Source organism: Hemiscyllium ocellatum, chromosome 12, assembly GCF_020745735.1.
Source record: "Hemiscyllium ocellatum isolate sHemOce1 chromosome 12, sHemOce1.pat.X.cur, whole genome shotgun sequence".
Lineage (NCBI taxonomy): Eukaryota > Metazoa > Chordata > Chondrichthyes > Orectolobiformes > Hemiscylliidae > Hemiscyllium > Hemiscyllium ocellatum.
The window spans coordinates 72,247,398-72,269,262 of NC_083412.1; the positions used below are offsets into that span (position 1 = coordinate 72,247,398).

Genomic DNA, 21,865 nt, shown 5'->3' on the forward strand with positions numbered 1-21,865 from the left:
ACATTTTATTTTGGCATGGCGAGCAGCTGTCACCCTTCCTGCCATAGATTCTTCTCAACCTGCCAAGATATAGATATTCTGCTTAGAATTGTGCAGATTACAAATTGTTACAGTATGTTTCCTGTGCTAAAATTTTGGTATTGTATTATGCTTTGTTCTGCAATTCTAAGCATCACTTACTTGACTCCAATAAGAAAACTGATGTTAGATTAAGTAGCACTGTAACCCAGTTCTTAAAGGACAGGCCAATAGTGTGAACATGAGAACACACAAAACAGGAGCAGATTAGGCCTATTCGTCCCTCAGTGTGCTCTCCCATTCAATAAGATCACAGCTGATCTGTTCACGTTTTGAATTTCACATTTCCACCCATCTCCAAGCATTTTTGTTTCCCTTCACTAGTAGGAATCTATCAATCTCTCCCTTAAAAATATCTACTTGCCTCCACTGCCTTCTGAGGCAAAGAGTTCCATTGTTATACAAACGTCGAGGAGAAATGAATTCTCCACATCTCGTCTGAGAAAAGGCACACCTACCTTCAAAACAATCTCTCCTAATTCTGCGCTCACTCATCTTTTCATGTCCACTTTGTCAAGACTGTTCAGGAACTTACATGCTTCAATCAAGTTACACTTCCCTCTTCTAAACCCCAACGTATTCAAGTCCAGTCTACACATCCTTTCCTACTAAAATAATCCACTTATTCCAGGTATCAATCTAATAAGCCTCGTCGGAACTTCCTCCAGTGTACTTCCATCCTAATTTGTCATTTCAGGCTACTGATCACAGGTGAAACTTGGCCAGTTTACAGATTGCCAGCAAGCATCAAATTGTCTACACAATATAGATATTCCCTCTCCAGAAATTAAAATACTCTACCATTAATGGAAACAGTTGATCTGTATGATAATCTCAAACAATGTTGCACTCACTGAACTTGAATTCTAACAAAGAAATTGGGACTTGCCCCAGCTTTATGTACTTGATTTTCTAAAACAGCTTAAGACTTCTTTCTAGCTCTGATGGCCAAGAGATTGCAAAACTAAGCTGTTCTTTCACTGGTCTGAATTTTTTTTCCTCTGAACTGGACCCATTTGGGTCATAAACCTTAAATTACTGAACACTTCAGCAATTATCTAACCTAACGATTTGCTTGGGGATTTATCTTCAATTACATGATTTCTTGGATATGGTCTTTGACTCAATGCTTAAAAATGTCTCTTCTCTTGGGGAAAAAAAAGTAATCTTTATAAAAGTGAAAACCAAAAACCCATTTACCTCTACTTTAGAACTCAAGTTTGCAAATTCTAATAACATACCATAACTATCATAATTGTCTCTTCAATTTCGATCTGCTTAACTAACTTTAGATCAGATTAGATTACTTACAGTGTGGAAACAGGCCCTTTGGCCCAACAAATCCACACCAACCCACCGAAGCGCAACCCACCCATACCCCCACATTCACCCCTTACCTAACACTACGGGCAATTTAGCATAGCCAATTCACCTGACCCGCACATCTTTGGACTGTGGGAGGAAACCAGAGCACCCGGAGGAAACCCACACAGACACGGGGAGAACGTGCAAACTCCACACAGTCAGTCGCCTGAGTTGGGAATTGAACCCGGGTCGCAGGCGCTGTGAGACAGCAGTGCTAACCACTGTGCCACCGTGTCTTTACTTGAAGCATGGTAGTTAATGTGCTAAAAAACAAAATAAAACAATTTTTTTGTGACTAACAGGAAAGTTGTTAAAAGGAAGGGAGCTATGAACCACCTCCCTCCCCACCACTAAACTTATTATCACAAGTGCACAATCTTTCCTTGCTACAGAGAGTCATAGAGATGTATAGCATGGAAACAGACCCTTCGGTCCAACCCGTCCATGCCGACCAGATATCCCAACCCAATCTAGTCCCACCTGCCAGCACCCGGCCCATATCCCTCCAAAACCTTCCTATTCATATACCCATCCAAATTCTTCTTTTGTAGGCAGCATGGTGGCACAGTGGTTAGCACTGCTGCCTCACAGCGCCAGAGACCCGGGTTCAATTCCTGACTCAGACAACTGACTGTGTGGAGTTTGCACATTCTCCCTGTGTCTGCGTGGGTTTCCTCCGGGTGCTCCGGTTTCCTCCCACAGTCCAAAGATGTGCAGGTCAGGTGAATTGGCCATGCTAAATTGCTCGTAGTGTTAGGTAAAGGGGTAAATGTAGGGGAATGGGTGGGTTGCGCTTCGGCAGGTCGGTGTGGACTTGCTGGGCCAAAGGGCCTGTTTCCACACTGTAAGTAATCTAATCTAAATGTTGCAATTGTACCAGCCTCCACCACATCCTCTGGCAGCTCATTCCATACACGTACCACCCTCTGCATGAATAAGTTGCCCCTTAGGTCTCTTTTATATCTTTCCCCTCTCACCCTAAACCTATGCCCTCTAGTTCTGGACTCCCTGATGCCCGGGAAAAGACTTTGTCTATTTATCCTATCCATGCCCCTCATAATTTTGTAAACCTCTATAAGGTCACCCCTCAGCCTCCGATGCTCCAGGGAAAACAGCCCCAGCCTGCTTAGCCTCTCCCTGCAGCTAGGATCTTCCAACTTTGGCAACATTTGCAAGGATTTTGAGGAAGCATATTCACTATTACAGCTATAACTTGAATTTTCCACTGGATGGACATTGAAGCCACTTATTTTCATTTTAAAACTTTGTGATTGTGTGTTTTTCCCATTATTTTGACAAATACTGCTTCATTGCACTAACTAATCAAGCAGGAGGTTGGTGTGCAGTGCAAAGTGAGGCCAACAGTGTGGATTCAATTTAAAAAGAAAACAAATTGGTGGAAAACCTCAGCAGGTCTGGCAGCATCTGTGGAGAGAAATCAAAGTCAACGTTTCGTGTCTAGTGACCTTCCTCAGAGTAGCACGAGTTCAATTCCTGCAGCAGCTGAGGTTACCATGAAGGACTCTCCTTCTCAACCTCTCCGCTCATCTGAGGTGTGGTAGCCCTCAGATTACTCCACCATTAGTCATCTCTCTCTAATGAGAGAGCAGCCTTACCTTCTGGTAAATCTATGGTGACTTTACCTATTCCTTTTAGTCAGAGAAAAACTACTTCCAAATGTAAATCACATACAAATGTACTTTGGGGTGATCAAGCTATACACTTGTAAATTTTTTTGTTCAATTATGTGACAATTTATTTGTGCACACATACAAACAACTATCTCACATCATTTGTCAGAAGAATATGTGGCCACATTATATAATTAGAATACTGGATGTGATAAGGTGCCAAAGAAGTCACCATGTAGTGAGATGTCTCGTCATCAATAATTTCCTGCACGTGACTAACTAGAATAAAAACTGAATGGTGGCAATGGAAAATCAGTTTGTGGGAATGAGCAATAAGTACTTGGAACAGACAAACAAGATTCAGCTGATTAAATCTATATGTCTATGTGGTCCATACTTTTCAACATTTTATTCAGCAGCTTTGTACACGTTTAAATGTTGTTTAGAAAAAAATTAATTCTATTACAGGAGACCGGTTTAGGATGTGCAGTTCTGCCTTCACTGGAGTTATATAGAACCACGAGGAAGCTGAATGACTCACAATCGTACAAAGGCATGACATGAAAGGTTGTGGGAAATAAAGCGTATAATGTGCAACTTGAATGCCAACAACAACCAATTATTCAAAAAAATTTCCTGTTCTTTTGAACAATACCGAGCTCCAGATTGCAAAGATATATTGATACAAATTCTGATATTGTTCTTGTAAGTAAATTGTTTAACCCTAGGCCGAAGGAAGTGCCTTTTATATAATACATAAATCATCTTTCATGTAACAAATATGATTTATGCTTCCATCAAACCACCAGAAAAACACATTGTGTCTGACACAATTCTCAGGTTGTGCAGTCAGCTTTTTGTATTTTTTGCCAAGTCATCAGCCCTGATGCACGCATTATTCAAACAGATGATTTTTTAAAAAAGATCAACCAGCATAAGCTGCTCAGCAAGCTGCTGACTGATATCTATAATGATGAGAACTGAATGGGCTTAAAATTATTTCACAAATAAATTTCAGAAACTAATCTGATCTGGAATTTGTTCCTTTGAACATGCATCACCAAAGCTGTCTGGACCACATCAACAGGACCCAACGCTCCTCTCCCTAACTATTCTCTACTCCAGGATGAACCTGGTGAACAAACATGACCTCTGGATTTTTTGCTTCACTATCTACATCCCTTTAAACCTACCTCTTTCCCTCTCCAACAGATCAACCATTCAGTCACATTACCCTCCTCCCACAATTCACTTGCACACTAAGTCAAATATCTCCAAGTCCCCAAATTCTACTGGTCTTGAACTCTCAGCTTTGTCAATATCACATCGTCTCTTTTGTATGTCGAAACGATTTTGCCCACCAACTCTGTTGCTTCTTGTTCCCTCAACCCCAGCAGTACAAGCAGGAGAAACCATTGATGATATTGTGCTGCGTAATATTGAATACAAAAAAAAGCTTGTTTGAGTTTAGTCTGCAGTTTGAACATTTTCTAGGGAAATATAGTACTACCTTCAAAGAAATATATCTATTAAATCTACAGTACTGCAGTTCATCACAACAGTTTATCATTATGTAAACATTTCAATGTTTACCATCAGTTTCTAATTTACTCCACAATGCTTTAACAATGTTCACTAATCTAATTCTGTACGTGGCATTGTAATTCAATGTAATCATTTCCTTTTTGGTTGTTGGCATCACATTTAGAGATTACATATGCTTGCGACTATGTGTTAAAAGCTCAAAATTGACGCCAGACTGCTGTATGCTTTGACCACATTTCATGCTATTCAACACTATGAGCTAAGACCCACCACAGATAACACTAAATGACCTGTTGATCCGATGGAGCTTAAGTAATATTTCTTGTGAAATGAAAGAAATGATACACAAAAATTTTCACCTGGGGGCTAAATAATTACACATTGTAATAATTAAGATGCTAGATGGACAGCAGGATATTCTGCACCAATAGAGTATTTTCAGTTTCGTTGACTGCATGTTTCCTGCTGTGCACTGGTCTTCATTTGAGTTTGCTCCCTTAACTGTTAAGTAACAGTTTCCTTTTCAATAAAGCTTCCCACATCCATCAGATTGTGTGAAAGCATTTTGGAGTATACTGACTGCTATTCACTGAGACGATAGATAAGACCAAACTCTCCAGCATTAATTAGTTAACCACTAACATATACCAATGTGCAACTTCACCATGATTTTGTTTGCCTTCTTGTACTGTCCTCCTTCAGATTTCTGCTTGACCAATTGGTAGCTGTGAATTTCATGGCATGGATTTCAGACTGAGCAACTGATTACTCCATCAAATATTAAATCATTAGAGTTTCCAGTACACAACGAGGTTTTTGACTCATTAGGCAAAATTTAACTACAACTTCAGAGTTCAAATGCTGGAACCAAATTTGGAATCAGAGTTTCCAGTTGACAAAAGTGCTCAAATTTAATTCTCAATTAAAGACAGCAGCAGGCTATTGATGCTGCTAATCAGATGGCCAGCATTTCAGGAGTCTCTGCAGTCACAGTGGAGAGGTTGGTACTGCTGAGGCAAGTGGGAGGCTTCATGGGTGCCTCAAAATGGTGATGTCTGTAGAAGTGTGAAAATGAATATTTTAGAATGGATGGAAAGCAGTAGATACTTTGGGATAATGGAATACCCTTCTTATTGGAATGCCTGTGGCCCCCTGTTTGGAGGATGGAGCTTCTGCTGATGACAAAGAGACCACCTTGATCAAGCTAGCAGAATTCTCATGTGATGGGGGGTTGTGGCACTCCACCATCCTCACTGTACAAATTGGTTTCCCTCCAAAAATCCACATTCCTGTCTGTCCACAGCAAACTAGCCCATGCTGAGCCGTCCTGATACTGTTCCTCCCTGTTTTTCTGATACCACTGCCTTAACAGGGCTGGAAAAAATTCTGCCTCTTATGTTTACGAGCCTTTGTCAAAGCAAGATCTAAAATTAAATCTCACTACCTCTCTGTCTACATAACATTGTACGTTTATGTACTTCAAATATTTATTTTATTTTCTTTAAGATATGCAACAGCCTCAGCCACGGTGATTCCCCATGGCAAAGCCTTACACACCAAACAATCCTCTGTAAAAAAATTTCTTCCAACATCACTCCTCAATTGAATAATTTAAATTTAATTTTTCCTCATCACCATAAAGCAAATAAAATACTACTTTTACCCAATATATCACAGCTGTCACCTATGTAAATATTGTCCGTAGATCTATTATTGAATCTTGGCTTTTATATATTCTTATATATTTCATACCTCTTGCCACAAAATTCAGTTCTCTTTCACCTGCTTTAATTGTCTCATCGACTTGACATATGCCTTTGACTATTTTAGGCTTTTAAAGCACTAAGCCTCTCTCACCCAAGCGAGTTCACACCAAGAACTTGGCATTTTGGTGTTGTTCTAACAAAATGGAAAATTAGTCATATTTTTGTATTCCTTGACTCTGAGTAAGTGACCAGCAAAATTCCCTTGGCTTCAGTCAGAACTACTCTATAGTCAGCTAAGCAGAGAATGCTAAATTGTAGGCTAACTTAGAAATATTGCAAATTTTGCCATATGCCCAATAGAAAAATACCGTATCCTTTTTACACATTTTGAAGCATCCTAACAGATAATAAACCATGTTTATCTACGTTTAATGAGTTAGAAGAGGTACAATTAGATTGATAATAAAGAAATGCAACAGTACCAGAGAACTGGTGGACAATTAAAGCAATTCATGCATATATGAAAAGAAAGATATAGAATGTAAACCAATTAACCATTTGTCAGTGAAAGGAAAGTTAATGGAATCCTTACTCAAGAATGAAATAGAAAATATGTTGATAAAGAGTAGTCAGAGCTTCCAAAAGGGAAGGTCATGCTTTTCAATTAGTTATTTGAAAAAGCAACAGAAAAGATAGGCATGAGTAATACAGTGGATGTAATGTGTTTAGATATCCAAAAAAGCCTTCAATAAGAGATTACATAATAAATCCACATTAAAATCTGAACATATGGAGTCAAATAACCAGTAGCAGAATGAATAACAAGTTGGTGATGAAAAGAAAACAGTATTACTAAAGATATTTAAAGTGGTTACTTCAAACAATCAAATAGTGGAATGGTATTCCAGAAGGGTGGAAGCTGGCACCACTATTGCTTACTGATTACAGATAATATTTGGTTCCAAATTTTCAGTAATTCAAAGAAACTCTTCAAAGAGGTGAAATAATTAAGTGCCCATAAATTTGGCACTTCCCATTTTAGCTGGTGCAGGAATGAAGTCAGCTCAGGCTTCATGCATGAGTGGTTTCTGGTCAGCTGCCTGCACTTAAATTCCATTTTGGTAGTTTGACCATGTGGAACCCAGACTTTGCAGGCAGAGACTAGCTCAGACAAGTCTGTTCTTAGTGCATTTCCTTTGGAGAGCCAGGATGCCCCATGTACCCCAGATACCTTGAGGATGTGAGTCAGATATCTTTTGGGTTAGGGGGAATGGGGGTGTGGTCACGTTCCTTCTGTTTGGGGTGGGGAGGGTGAAGCTGTTAGGAATCTTTTGAGATTATCAATATTAGAGAAGATTGCATTTAAAAGCTTCATAAACTTGGAAATGTAGAGCTTTCAAAGAAATGTTTGACTTGTCAATATTTAACCAGAGGCATTGAACCCATCAACAGCTATCAGTGGCATGGCAGGTGAAGTGGCAAGGTGTGGAACTGTGAATTGCACAAGCTGGCACTAAGTTGGGCATCAAGGGTCTTGGAGATGGGTTGGGTGATATTCAACAGCAATATATCACATGGGTTGACATGAACAAAGCATGGGATGAGGCATTGGATGGATGAAGGTTGGAGAAATTTATTTTTTTTTACATTTCAGATTTAGGAAGTAATGCTAGGGTCCAAAGGCAACCTGCCTTTGCAATAAAAGCCTCCTCAGATTTACCTGGGTCACTTGGTCCAATTTCCAAACCAGCCTGATCCAGTGGACTGAAATCAGGGGCAATCCAAAGATGTACAGGTTATGTGATTTGGCCATGCTAAATTACCCATACTGTTCAGGGATGTGTAGGCTAGGTGCATTAGTCAGGAGTAAATGTAGAGTAATGGGGAATGGGTCTGGATGAGTTACTCTTCAGAGGGTTGGTCTGGACTTGTTGGGCCTAATAGCCTGTTTCCATACTGTAGGGATTCTATGAATGGCCATTTTTAAAGATCAGATACGTAAAGCCAGGAACTTCCCCTCGTTTTTACACCGAACTTGGGAACAAAATTTAGGGCTTTGGTTTCTGAAATCAGAAGTACCATTTCAAAACTTTTGATCAATACAGCATTCAGAAATGCAGTAATATATTGGTGACCACAGCAAAAGACAATGACACATTAATGAACATCCAGAAAGGACTTATAACTGCCAAGTGAACCTCAGCGTAGATACCTGAAATGCAGTTTATTTTGATTGCAAGAATAGCAAGAACATATATTCCACAGAAAGTTAGCATCTAAATGGGCTGGATGAACAGGGGAATCTGGGGTAGGAGCACAACGAGATATGTAAATCACTCTGGGTAGTGATGTAGGTTAACAAAGCCATTCAAACATTATAAAACAAAGGACTGACATTAATTTCTTGAGGGAAATAATGAAAAAGATTTGCCACATTGAAATTATACTCCAACTGAAGTCTAACCTGATGGCTGGGCAGGTAGACAAGTAGCAAATGGAAATAAAACATAATGAACTGCAGATGCTGGAAACCGGAAACAAAAACAGAAAATTCTGGGAAACATCAGCACGTCTGGCAGCATCTGTGAAGAGAAAGCAGAGCTAATGTTTTGAGTCCAGTGACCCTTCTTCAGAACAAAAGGAAGTAGCAAATGAAATTCAGTGAGCAGAAGAGTGAGGTAATGCACATGAAGAAGTCAAACAAGGCAAAGATTACACAATAATTATGGGAATACTGAGGGGTTGAGAGTGAATCTTCAAAGATCCCTGAAGGTTGCAGAGCAGGCTGCTACGGTTGTTAAGGCGGAATATGGAATAAATTTCTTCATTAGGCAGAGTTACAGAATACAAAAACAGATATATTATACAGGAACTGTATAAATCATTAGTGATGCTACAATCACTGAGTACTGTGTGCAGTTCTAGTCACCTCATTACAGAAAGGATGTAACTGCACTTGAGAATAGATGAAGTTTTACAAGGATGTTGCCAGGACGGTAAAAATGCAGCTATGAGGAAAGATCAGATAGCTTGAGGCTATTCGTCACGGAACAGAAGCGGCTGAGGGGAAATTCAAATGAGATGTACTAAATTATAAAGAGCCAATTTACATTAGCAGAGAAGTCCAGTGACATGGGACATTTATTTAGTCATAACAGATTAGCGGGGAAATTAGGAATATTATTTTTTCCCAGAGGCAGATGGAGGGCCTGAAATACTGCCTGAGAGTGTGGCAGAGGCAGAAGCTCTTGACTCATTTAAAAAAAAGTAGCTCAAATATTGAAACCAGGAAGGCTCCAGACCAAATGCTGAAAGAGAGATTAGGCAGGGTGGCTCATCCTTAACTGGCACAGACACAATGACCTTTTCCTGTGCTTTAAGCTTTCTATGATTCAATTCATACTGCCAAACTTTAGGGTGGATGTGAAGGCTTTAGAAAGGGTACAGAAAAGATTTATGAGGACTGTTCCAGGAATGAGAAATTTTAGTTCCCTGGATTGTTTGGAGAAACTGGGATTATCCTCACTAGAGAGGATAGACCAAGACGATTGGACAAATGTGTTCAAAATAATGAGGGTTTCGAGACAGAATAGATAATGAAAAACATTTCTCTTAATGAGGGGGTTGGGAACCAAAGGACACAAGGTTAAGGTGAAAACCAAAAGAGATAAAAGCGTTATGAGAAAATGTTTTTTTTAATTACCGGGAATCATTTGATTCTGAAATGCATTCTTTGGAAGGGTGGTTCAACTGTGGCTTTCAAAGAGAAATTAGCTAAGCACCTAATGATAAGAAAACTGCAGAGTTTAAGAAAGGCTAGTAGACAGCCAGTACAAGTGGCAGAGGCCTCATGGCCTCATTCTATGCTGTGACAATTGAACAATTCTATATCACTCTTGGATTATTGCGAAGTGATGAGGTCACCATATTTAACAAGGATAAAGAGGAACTAAAGAATATGCAAAGGTAATTTATTGGAATGATGATACAAAAGAGTAGTTATATCCATCAAGAAAGATTGAACAGCTTAATATTTTGTGGCTCTAGAAGCGAAGATAGAGGAGTGACTTTATAAGAGAACAATAATATTTATTAAATGGTTTGATAACATAGGATAATAAGATGTTTCCATTTGTAGATGTGACTGGTACTAACAGTCATAAATAACAGATGGTCACTGACAAATTCAACATGGGATTTAGGAGAAACCATTTTACTTAGCTAGTTGGAATATAGAACTTGCTAGTACAAGGGTTAGCTGAGGTGAGTGCTGTAGTTGCATTTAAGGGAAAACTAGATGAGCTTGAGGTAAAAAGAAATGGAAGAATTTGCTGATTGAGTTAGAGATAGTAAGTTGGAGGAGACGTTATGGAGCATAAACACCAGCATAGAATTGTTGGACTCAATCACCTATTCCAGGTATCAGACAACAAAATAAAACAAAGAACTGTGGATGCTGGAGACCTGAAACAAAAACATAAACTGCTGGAGAAATTCAACAAATCTGGCAGCATCTGTGACAAGAAAGCAGAGTTACCATTTTGAGTCCAGTGACTCTTCTTCAGAATCCATCCTCATGAAAAGTCACTGAACTCAAAACATTAGCTCTGCTTTCTTCCCACAGACCTGCTGAGTTTCACCAGCAATTTCTGCTTTGTTTCTGACAACCAATATAATTTCATTACAAATGTAAAACCATCTTGAAATGGTGCATTTTTTTTATCCTGCACTACTAACTTGCAGCCTGGAACTGACAAACACTTTCTATTCTCAAACTTGCCTGACCAATTATCAAATAAATATTGAATACCCTGAGGCTTCAGACTACATCACGTTTAACATTAAACAGATCACAATTGTACCATTGTAACCTATTCCACATTTCTAACACGTTCCTAAAATGTGGGGGTCACGTTAATTGCTCATCCCAACAGCTCTGAGAATAAAATGGCAAGCCTTTTTCTCGAAGTACAGCAGTCTATGATATGACCAGATTTTAGTAGTGCTGTTAGATAAGGAATTCTAAGTACTGATCAGTGAAAATGAAGGAATGACAATATATGGCCAATTCAGAAAAGCGTACAACTTAGACTAGGGTGTGGATGTTCCATGCACCAGTTGCCCTGATATTCTAGCTGGTAGAAATCTCAGATATGGTGAAACATCAAAGTCTTTTCAATAGGTTGCTGCAGTGTATCCTATAGAAAATGAACATTGGTAACCATGTTATAACTGGGAGATTTTGCGGAATTAAATGAGGTTGAGCTTGTTGCAGCTTAATTCACTCAGGCAACTAGAAAGCATTCTTGCTCACTCCTGACTTGCATCTTGGAGGTGGGGAAGAGATTCTGGGGAGGTACGTTGCAGGTTACCAAGCCATTGACATACTCTAATAGCCGTAATATTCCTTTTCGAGCTCATGCTCATTGGAGTTTCTGGCAATTGTTGACCGAGAAACTTATTGGCAGGCGCTCAGTGATAATCATACTACTGAATATGAAAGCAATTATGAATAAGTGAATATGAATTTGAACATTATTTTCTTGTTTTCTCACCGTTTCCAATCCCTTCCCACTTACATGTGTGATTCTTCTGAAGCTTTACAGCAGTTTCAGAATTTCAGTTTGCAGGCACCAGCTGCCTTCTCTTCACCATAGATGTATGACCCCTTTACACGTGCATCTCCCATCACCCTCCTCTGCCTGGCCGAGCTTGTCCTCACTTTCAACAACCTCTCCTACAACTCTTCACACTTTCTTCAGGTCAACATGCTGCCCTGGGTACCCACATGGGCCCCAGTTATACCTGCCTTTTTTTGGGACACATGGAACATTCCTCAACTCTTTAAATAATAGATGAAGATTTGAGAAGATTTGAAGGGGACATGCAAGAAGGAAATAAGGAGAGGGAGTTGCAAGAGAAGTATGTTCCTCTTGGATTTATCTCTCATCAGTTCAGTGTTCCATGTGATCTTCAAGGTCATTCTTAACCAAGATGGTGCTGTTGGCACCTGCCTGAAGCTATTACAGCCTTCGTGTTAATTTTGAAACTTAATTTAAGATGGAAAATAATGAAACTAATGTTACAAAGGTGTGCTCCCTGTTTTCACAACTGCTGCCAACTGTCATAGGCACAGTCCATTTACAATGCTGCCAGCCATTTCTTCTACCTTATCTTGGACATCAGCCATGTGCTCCTGCTTTTCTCAGTGGATTACTATCTCCTCCATAAAGCTACCTAGCCGGAGCTGGGAAACAAGCCAGTTTTATTTCAAAATGTCTATTATACATTAATTATGATTTTGTTGACAACTTCCCTCACCCACATCAGCACCACCTTCCACAAGCATCCTCTCCTTTATCTCTCTTTACTTCATTATGTCATCCCTCTCAACCTGACATCCACCCCGCTTCCATTGCCATGCAAAGCTATAATCAGGAATATAAGACCAGGAGTAGGCCATGAGGCCCTTTAAGCCTCCTCCCCCTTCAATAAGTCATGGTTGATCAGTTGTCATTTCAACTCCACTTTCTTGTTGGTCCCCACCCCTGTCCCATCACACTCAGTCCTTTGTCTGTTTCTTCAATGCGAACCTTTCTTGAGTAATGATCTAGTAATAGTAATGATCTAGTAAGTGTTTTAAACAACATAAGGTGGCTCCTGAATCATGATGAAAGAGACACTTCTGTGGGTGGAAGTTGATATTCCTAAAGAGCTTTCTGAGTATTGAGCTAAGGTGATCAATTCAAAGGAACAAAACACTCCAATTGCTGACATACAATAAGCCATTCTGGCTTAAGTACATTCAGTATAATGTTAAGAAAGTATTATTGTTCTATTTCTGGGAACGTATGGAAAATTCATTAAGAGAGTGGGGAGGATTTTCCCCTTGATAGAGATGGAAAGAAGCGCAAAATTTCAGGTGGATTGGTACTCCCATGTCCAACCAACTCATCAATAAATTCTGCACAGAGCAATCCATGGGTGATTTTCCCAAACTGCCACCAATAAAGACTTTTACATGGTCAAAGAGCAAACAATTAAAGGCTTCAACCTGTCACCGCCCAATTACTTGCCTTTCTAGCAATGGAAAAACACAGTTACTCTCCTGACAGGAGATTCAAGGCAGCCTGTCTGCTGGATCACGGGGATCCCTATTTTCCCCAATCTGGGGCAATTGTTGGCATAATTGGGGGGGGGGGGGGGGAATAGGTGACCAATGAAAGCCACTTGCCTCCAAAACCCCTCTCATCATCGCGTTGACCGCACAACTGCTCCATCCAAAAAAAACCATCTCAGTGCAGCTCTTCACGGCTGGGTCTCCAGCAATACTGTCCAGCTCCCAGTGATAGACAATTGGAGCTGAGTTACCACTGAAGATGTTCACCCCTACACTTAGAGCACAAAGACAACTAAATCTAGCCCACGTTGTCATTCTGTTTGCCTCCCATTCATGTCATCATAATTCTCCTGCCTAGCATACAACTTTCCCCACAGTCAGCACTGGGAGACACTCATAGGTAATCGAGACCCAGACACAATCTTAAGTTGTCTAATATGCTTCCTGAAAATTTCATTTCACTGTTAAAGTCTAATAGGCACTTTAAAAATGTGAATCCTAAGGCAAAGCTTTGATATAGTTAGATTAATTTTGTTCCCGAAGGAATGTTTTCCAACAAACAATTGATGCACCATTGAGCTTAAAGCCAAGTTTTAATTATTTAAAACATTCTGTGCCCTTATTCTATAATCGTAGACATACAGTTGGCAATTACAGTGCAAGTATTTTAAATAACTGCATCCACCTCAAACCCTACTTACTTCCAGATCCTCTTGGTCTACAAACCATCACCAAAATGATTCCAGGCCTTGGTCTTGTTCCCACATCCTGTGATGCCTCTATTAATAGCAAATGTTACCTCAATCAGAAGATGACCCTAAGTGGGTTAATTATCCATTTCTAGTGGAAGAGCTGCTCCATGGAGGCGGACTTGCCTCACCATGGAATTTGTGACTAAGATGTTCAATTAGGTCCAGTCAACCATCTGGCGTGCATTGATAACAGTAAAATAGCGACACTGTTTTAAATTTTTGAGATTCCACAAACCACAGAGGATGTCATAAGACACATTCCGTTTGACTTTTGTACAACTGATGCTTTGTTTCCTGCATAATTAAGAACCACTGACTGCTTAATACATGAAAAATGAATTCCCGTTTATCAGTCTTCCATAAATATTTAGATGTCTTCTGTTCCTGTATTTACCTCATGTCTCAGGATCTTGTCCATACTGCTTCTGAATATCACAAACAACACTCCATTTTTTGCCCTTCTAGAATTGTTTCCAACCTTTGACACAGCTGACCTCACCATCTCTCGCCAAAAGATCTCCACCATCATTTCGCTGGATAGAATTGCATTCATACGGTTCCATTCTCATTGATCAGATGTAGCCAGACAGCTCCTCAAAAAAAGCAGTTCTATTATAATGGCCTCAATTTCAAAGCAAATTCACTAAGGCCTACATCGTCAACCAATTGAAAAGGGACATTCATTGGTTGCCTGAGGGACGGCTTCAATGGTGGTAATGTCCTGTAGTCACTTCAGAAACCCAGGAGCCAGGAAGGGAATAAAAGATTAACTTTGTCTTAACTTTGCCTCAATTATTTATTTTTATAATTTCTGTAATGAAAATGGCACCAGATTATGATGACATACAATTTTCATTATATTTTCATAAATAGTAGTGACAATAAATTACTGTTCTATTCTAATCTAACTTGCCTTATAACCTAAGGACATTGACCAAAATTAAATCAATAAAAAACATGATTATCTGAACTGTTCAACGACTGCGAGCCAACATTGCACATTCATTGCTGGATTAAGAAGATTTACCTTAATTTTGCCAAGAAAGTAACAAGTCAGTGTATGAAAACACATTAAAAATTGTCTTAGGAGACCCATTGTGTTTGACTGCTAAAATCTTATATCATACATTTCAGCGCTATACATTCCTACAGTTTCATTCAACTTTTATTAATTGCGCTGAGGAGTACCTTTTCCTGTTTTCACTAAATGATAAATGCCTAGCTCTTTATGTTTAAAAGCCATACAATGTGTACATTTAATGTTCAGGCTATTCCTAAAGTAAATTCATCAGAGATGGAGAGCTGTACTTTTATTCCTCAGGACACTAGGGCAACTATTTCTGATCTCATTGCCTGCCATTCTAATATTATCACTCAGCACTTCATTAGGGAGTAATGAGGTGATAGCTCCTGGGTCATGACGGGGCTAACTGACCGCACTTCAACAACAACAGACCACAAGTATCCCATCCAGTAAGTCTTAGTAGTTCCATTGCTGTCTGCTCTGATCAGATTTGTAGAAAAAAACAGAATTATTTAGTGTAGCCAGCAAAGTAAATGAAAGAAAGTTTTCCTGCAGCTTGTGAGAATTATGAGTTTTACTTAAAACAAATGAACAAAATGCAACTACTGCAATTTGCATTTATGAAGCACCTTTAATATAGTAAAACTTCTAAAGGCATTTCACAGAAGAAATTAATATAATTGGTACTAAACCGTGAAAGAATTAATTTTGTACGGGGTACAAAAAACTTGAGCAAAACTACAGATTTGAAGGACACCCAAGAAAAAGTGGAGAAACACGTCACACAAACACATCATCTGGTCATTATCCAATTGCTATATTTGAGACTTGTGTACAAATTCATTGTCAATGTTGCCTACATTATTAGGACTCCCCATTAACAGTACTTAATTTGCAGTAGAAGTGCTTTAGAGTATTCTTATGGTTATCAAAGGTCCTATATGTATGCAAGTCCTTCTTTAGTTTATTAGGTGAAAATGTGAAGCTGGCCATATATAATGTTCGTAACACGTGAAAAAAAAACAGAAGTCAACTGTATTTGAATCAAAGTTATGTGGATCAAAAAGTCAGTATTTTCATTTAATATTATGTAACAGCAAGGGATAATGGTGGAGCAGGATGCTCGTGGTTGAGTTAAGAACACAAAGGGTGCAACAACACATAATGAGTGCTACTACACTATTGCCTTTATGGTCAGCAATTTCCAATTCACGGTGATTTATAAGTGACAGTAGGACTTTTGGTTAAGAAAATTACAGAATCGGTACGGCGCAGGAGCTGGCTGTTTAGTCCATCATGCCTGCACAGGGTCTTCAAATGAACATTATTACCCAGTACCAATCTCCTGCTATATCCCCATACACGTGCACACTACATCTATCCAAATAATGTTCCAATGCCCTCTTGAATGTGTCATCTGAACCTGCCTCAATCACATTCTCAGACAGTTCTTTCCATATGTTAACTTCCTGCTACACTGGGTCCTAAGCAGACCCTCTACAAACATACATTAAACTGCAATCTGCCTGCTCCACATGGTCCTAGGAAGGATCACTTAACTGGAAGCAGTCACAATCCACTCCACCAGACCACCGGACTACTCAAACGTAAGAAACCTGCGAAAAAGCCAGGTAAGCATGCTGGCCTGCTAGTAAGACTGAGACTAAGTGATTTCAAGACCCCCCTTCCTAGCTTACTCCTAGCAAGTGTACAATCTCTGGAGGATAAGATGGACGAACTCAGATCATGGTTCAGCTTCCAGCGTGAACTGAGGGACAGCTGTGCACTCTGCTTCATAGAAACCTAGCTCAACCCATCCATTCCCAACTGCATACTTCAGACTGATGGTTTTTCAATCCATTGTATGGACCATACAGCATCCTCGGGTAAGAAAAAGGGTGGAGGGGTTTCCAATAGGAAACTCTGGATGAATCAGGACATACAGAGCCTGCTAAAAATCAGGCATGAGGCCTTCAGAGCAGGAGACCCACTCAAATATAAGGATTTCAAGTATGAGTTTTGCAGAGCCATTAAGACACCAAGGACCAATACCGATTCAAACTAGAGACCCAGACAGACACCCACCGACTATGGCAAGGACTGAATGATATCACAGGTTCTAAAAAGAGACATGCAAGATAGCAGACAATGACACATCTCTTCCAGACCATCTCATCGCCTTCAATGCTCACTTTGAACAGAATTTTGGCAGAGGTAACACTTATTCTGACAAGCCCTGCATCAGAAGTCAGATCAGTGTTCCTTAGTGTGAATCCAAGGAAAGCAACAGGACCAGACGGAGTACCAGGCCTTGCACTCAGAGCATGCACAGATCAACTGGCAGAGGTCTTCTTGGACATCTTCAACCTCTCCCTGCAGCAGGCCACTGTCCCTGCCTGTTTCAAGAGGGCCAGCATCATCCCTGTGCCTAAGAAGGCTCATGCAGCATGCCTCAATGACTACCATCCAGTGGCCCTAACTTCGGTGGTCATGAAGTGCTTTGAAAGGCTGTCATGGCATTAATCATCTCCAACCTCCCCATTACTCTTGACCATGCAATTTGCCTATCGGACCAACAGATCCACGTCAGATGCCATTTCACTTGCCCTTGACTCATCCCCATAATATCTTGACACCAAGAACAGCTACATAAGAATCGTACTCATTGACTACAGTTTAGTCTTCAACACTATTATCCCCTCGAGACTGATTACTAAACTTAGTGATCTCGGACTAAGCCCCACTCTCTGCAACTGGATCCTCGGTTTCCTGACCCACAGGCCACAATCAATGAAGACTGGAGACAATATTTCATCCTCAGTAACACTCAACACTGGAGCCCCCCCCAAGGGCACTCAGCCCCCTACTGTATTCACTGCATACGCAAGACTGTATCACCAAATACCAGATGAATGCCATTTACAAGTTCGCTGATGACACCACCATAGTCGGTCAAATCTCAGATGGCAACGACACAGATTACAGAGAGGAAGTGGAAGACCTGGAAAAATGGTGCACTGAGAACAACCTAGCTCTCAATGCCAGCAAAACCAAAGAACTCATTATTGACTTTCGGCGGGATGTTACTCATGCCTCGCTTCACATTAACAGCATGGAGGTGGAACAAGTGGAGACCGTCAAACTCCTGGGAGTGGTCATCCAAAACAAGCTTTCTTAGAATCTTTATGTGGACGCACTGGTTACAAAGGCCCAACAACATTTCTTCTTCCTCAGGCAGCTGAGGAAATTTGGCATGACGGTGAATACCCTTGCCAAACGTTTATAGATGTGCCATCCAGGGCATTCTATCTGAATGTATCACTACCTGGTATGGCAACTGTATCATTCAAGATCGGAGATGGTTACAGAGAGTGGTGAACTTGGCCCGGACAATCACAAAGGCCAACCTCCCATCTATAGAATCCACCTATCAGGCCCACTGTCAAGGAAAGGCTGCTAATGTTCTCAAAGATCCATCCTACCCTGGCAATGTTTTCTACAACCTCTACCATCGGGGAGAAGGTACAGAAGCGAGAACACACGTACCACCCGTTTTAAAAACAGTTTATACCCTATTGTTGTTCGAATACTGAATGGACTCACAAACTCTTAACGTTCGCTTGTACCTGTGTTTTTCTTTTTGCCACTGTTTATCTATTATTTACTTATCTATGGTACTTAACTCTGTGATCTGCCTATATTGCTTGGAAGACAAAGCTTTTCACTGTGCCTCGGTACACATGACAATAAATTCAATTCACTGTATGTAAAAACATTTTTCTCATGTCACTCTTGCTTCTTTTGCACATCACTGAATCCATAACCTCACCTTCTTGTTTCTTATCTGAACAGGAACAGCTTTTACTCTCTTCAGCCTTCTCACAAGATTTAAAATATCTATCAATCCTCCTCTCAACCTTCTTTTCTCTAAGGAGAACAGTCCCAACTTCTTCAGTTTACCCTCAGAACTGAAGTTTCTCATTTCTGGAACCATTCTTCTAAATCGCTTCAGCACTCTCTCCAATACATCCACATCTTTCCTATAATGTCGCATCCATAACTGTACACAATATTCCAAATATGGTCTAACAACGGGGTCTTGCACAAGTTCAACATCACCTCCTTATTCTTGTATTTTATGTCACTATTAATAAAGCTGAGAACACTGCATCCTTTATTAACAATTCTTTCTGTCTGTCCTGCCACTTTCAATTATCTGTGCACATATACAACCTGCCTCTGTCCTGCACCCCTCTTAGAATTGTACACACTATTTTAAATTGTCTTTCAATGTTCTTCTGAACAAATTGCAACACCTCACACTTCTCTGCATTGAATCTCATTTGTCATTTGTGCTCACTCCACCAAATTGTCAATGTCTTTTTGGAGTTCTACACTATCCTCCTGAATTTGTAGTTCTTCCAAATTTCGCATCATCTATGGAAATTTGAAATTGGTTCCTGTACATGAAGATCCAGACTACTAATATATGTCAGGAAAAATGAGAATCCAGTTCCCAGCTTCTCTGCAATGTTGTATGTTTTCATATGTTCTGTTTCACTAATACATAGCAACACAACTAGACTACTCAGTACCTTTGAGATGATTTCACCATCCTGTTACACCATTGTTATTATTATATCCCATTTTCCTTTATTTAATTTTATCTAATTATCTAATACCATTAGCTTATCAAAAATCTACCAAGCTCAATTTTAAGTTAGCCAAGCACCCACAGTGTTTGGCTGGTAGGGGGAATGGAATCCTAGATTCGGATTATCCTTTTGTGTTAAAAAGGTGCTTCCTGCTTTCATTTCCAACTGGTCTAACTATATTTTAATATTTGAGGTCCCACAACCAATGAAATTTATCTGCAAGAGCCTGGATAAAGCAAAGTCAATGAAAATGATTAACACTTATTACCTCAAAATAGGAGAAATCTTCCGCAGCTGTGGAACATGCTTGTTAAGTGATAACAATTTATTCTAATTGCTGTGAAATATTCAAGGGCTATTACAGTTGGCAACCAAACCATAAAACCACCAATTAACATTTTTTGGGGGTAAAATTATCCTAACACATCACAACAGTCCCTTTATTGGACACCACTTAGGTTGCCAAGGTCTCAAAATCTCCAGCAGAAAGTGCATCATTAGATTACTTACAGTGTGGAAACAGACCCTTCGGCCCAACAAGTCCACACCGACCCGCCGAAGCGCAACCCACCCATACCACTACATTTTCCCCTTACCTAACACTACAGGCAATTTAGCATGGCCAATTCACCTGACCCGCACATCTTTGGACTGTGGGAGGAAACCGGAGCACCCGGAGGAAACCCACGCAGACATGGGGAGAACATGCAAACTCCACACAGTCAGTCACCTGAGGCGGGAATTGAACCCGCGTCTCTGGCGCTGTGAGGCCGTGCCGCCCACATTGTCACATTGAGTAAGGATGCTTTAAACAGTTTTTAGGTGCATATGTCGATGAGAGCGTAATACTTGTTTGAGGCTCACTCAGTATCCTGTGCTGAGCCCAAACATGAAGACATGCAACTTTGTGAAAAGTGCATCCAGGATGAGCAGTCATGCAATTCGTGATGCCATATTAAAGGAATTGACCTTGCATAACACCGCCTCCAGGTGCCCTTCTCATCTACCTCTTCTGCATTCCTGATTCTCCTTCACCCTTCATTGCTGTGAATACAAGGTCATCATTCACTTCGCCACGAACACTGACTCATATGCCTTAAACTATTTCTCCTCTCGGCCACTTTATTCTCATTCTTTATGACAATTATACTTATTTTGCAGCTTTACCTTTGTAAAAGCCTCCAGGTGTTTCACAGGAATGTTATCAAACAAAATTTGTCACTGAGTCATGTAACAAGACATTAACATAGATGATCAAAGTTTGGTCAAAGAAGCAGGTTTTAAGCAGCAAGCAATAATGTCAGCAGTAGGACATCATCCACATGCACAGGGAAAATTAAAGGTGGCAATGGTCCTCAGAGCCCAAGCACTATAGGAATGCAGCTATATTATAGGGATGCAAATGTCTAGAGCACATGATTGTCAGGCTGCCTTTGTTGCCAGGTTGGTGACTGCTATGCAGAGCCATTTCCAGCAACCTTTGATCTGCTGGAGAGGCGTGCACACCACACCTCAATGCTTCAGCCATTGCGTCTCAAGATGAAGGCATGGCGACAAATGCACAGGTAACCTGTAGCACACTTCTTATGCTTCTACCTCACAAGAAGATGGGGCAATTCCAGGAGGCACCCAGAGAAAGAAGGAACTTTCTTCAGAAGTCCCGTCTTAGAATACTCCAGTGGTTCTACCACTCGGCCCTATCTGGCCCCCTCTGACCTTTGGAGATTCAAGCCAAGTGGGGTCAACACCTCTGGCTACAAGACCCTCAAGCAGGTAAGAGTCCTCAGGACATGAATGCCCACAGGATATCCAGATTAAATCTCCAGGACCAATGAGCTCCACTGCTGAGCAGGGCCCCTTCATCTCAGCTGTGGAACCACAGCTGCTTTCGAAGGAAATCTGAGGGAAAGATAAAAAAAACCTTTGAGGGCACTTTGGTTGCATAGGTGGCAGTGTACTGTACAGAAAGTTTCAAGCTTGTATACGTTT

General features: G+C 40.4%; 2 protein-coding genes across 4 annotated transcripts in view; one reads left to right on the top strand and one right to left on the bottom strand.

Moving 5' to 3' along the window:
• The window catches only part of cmss1 (cms1 ribosomal small subunit homolog), a 366,499-nt gene that overhangs the window by 185,250 nt on the left and 159,384 nt on the right, over window positions 1–21,865 (bottom strand). The window contains exon 1 of one of the 3 annotated variants that reach the window (XM_060833693.1): window positions 14,147–14,310. The exons of the other annotated variants lie outside the window; for them this stretch is intronic. Within the exon in view, the coding sequence (XP_060689676.1) occupies window positions 14,147–14,174 (28 nt within the window). The 5' untranslated portion in view covers window positions 14,175–14,310. Of the gene's footprint in view, window positions 1–14,146; window positions 14,311–21,865 lie in introns of those variants that run through there. 3 annotated transcript variants of the gene reach the window in all.
• filip1l (filamin A interacting protein 1-like) overlaps window positions 1–21,865 on the top strand; it is a 147,900-nt gene that overhangs the window by 25,634 nt on the left and 100,401 nt on the right. The gene's annotated exons all lie outside the window — the stretch shown is intronic.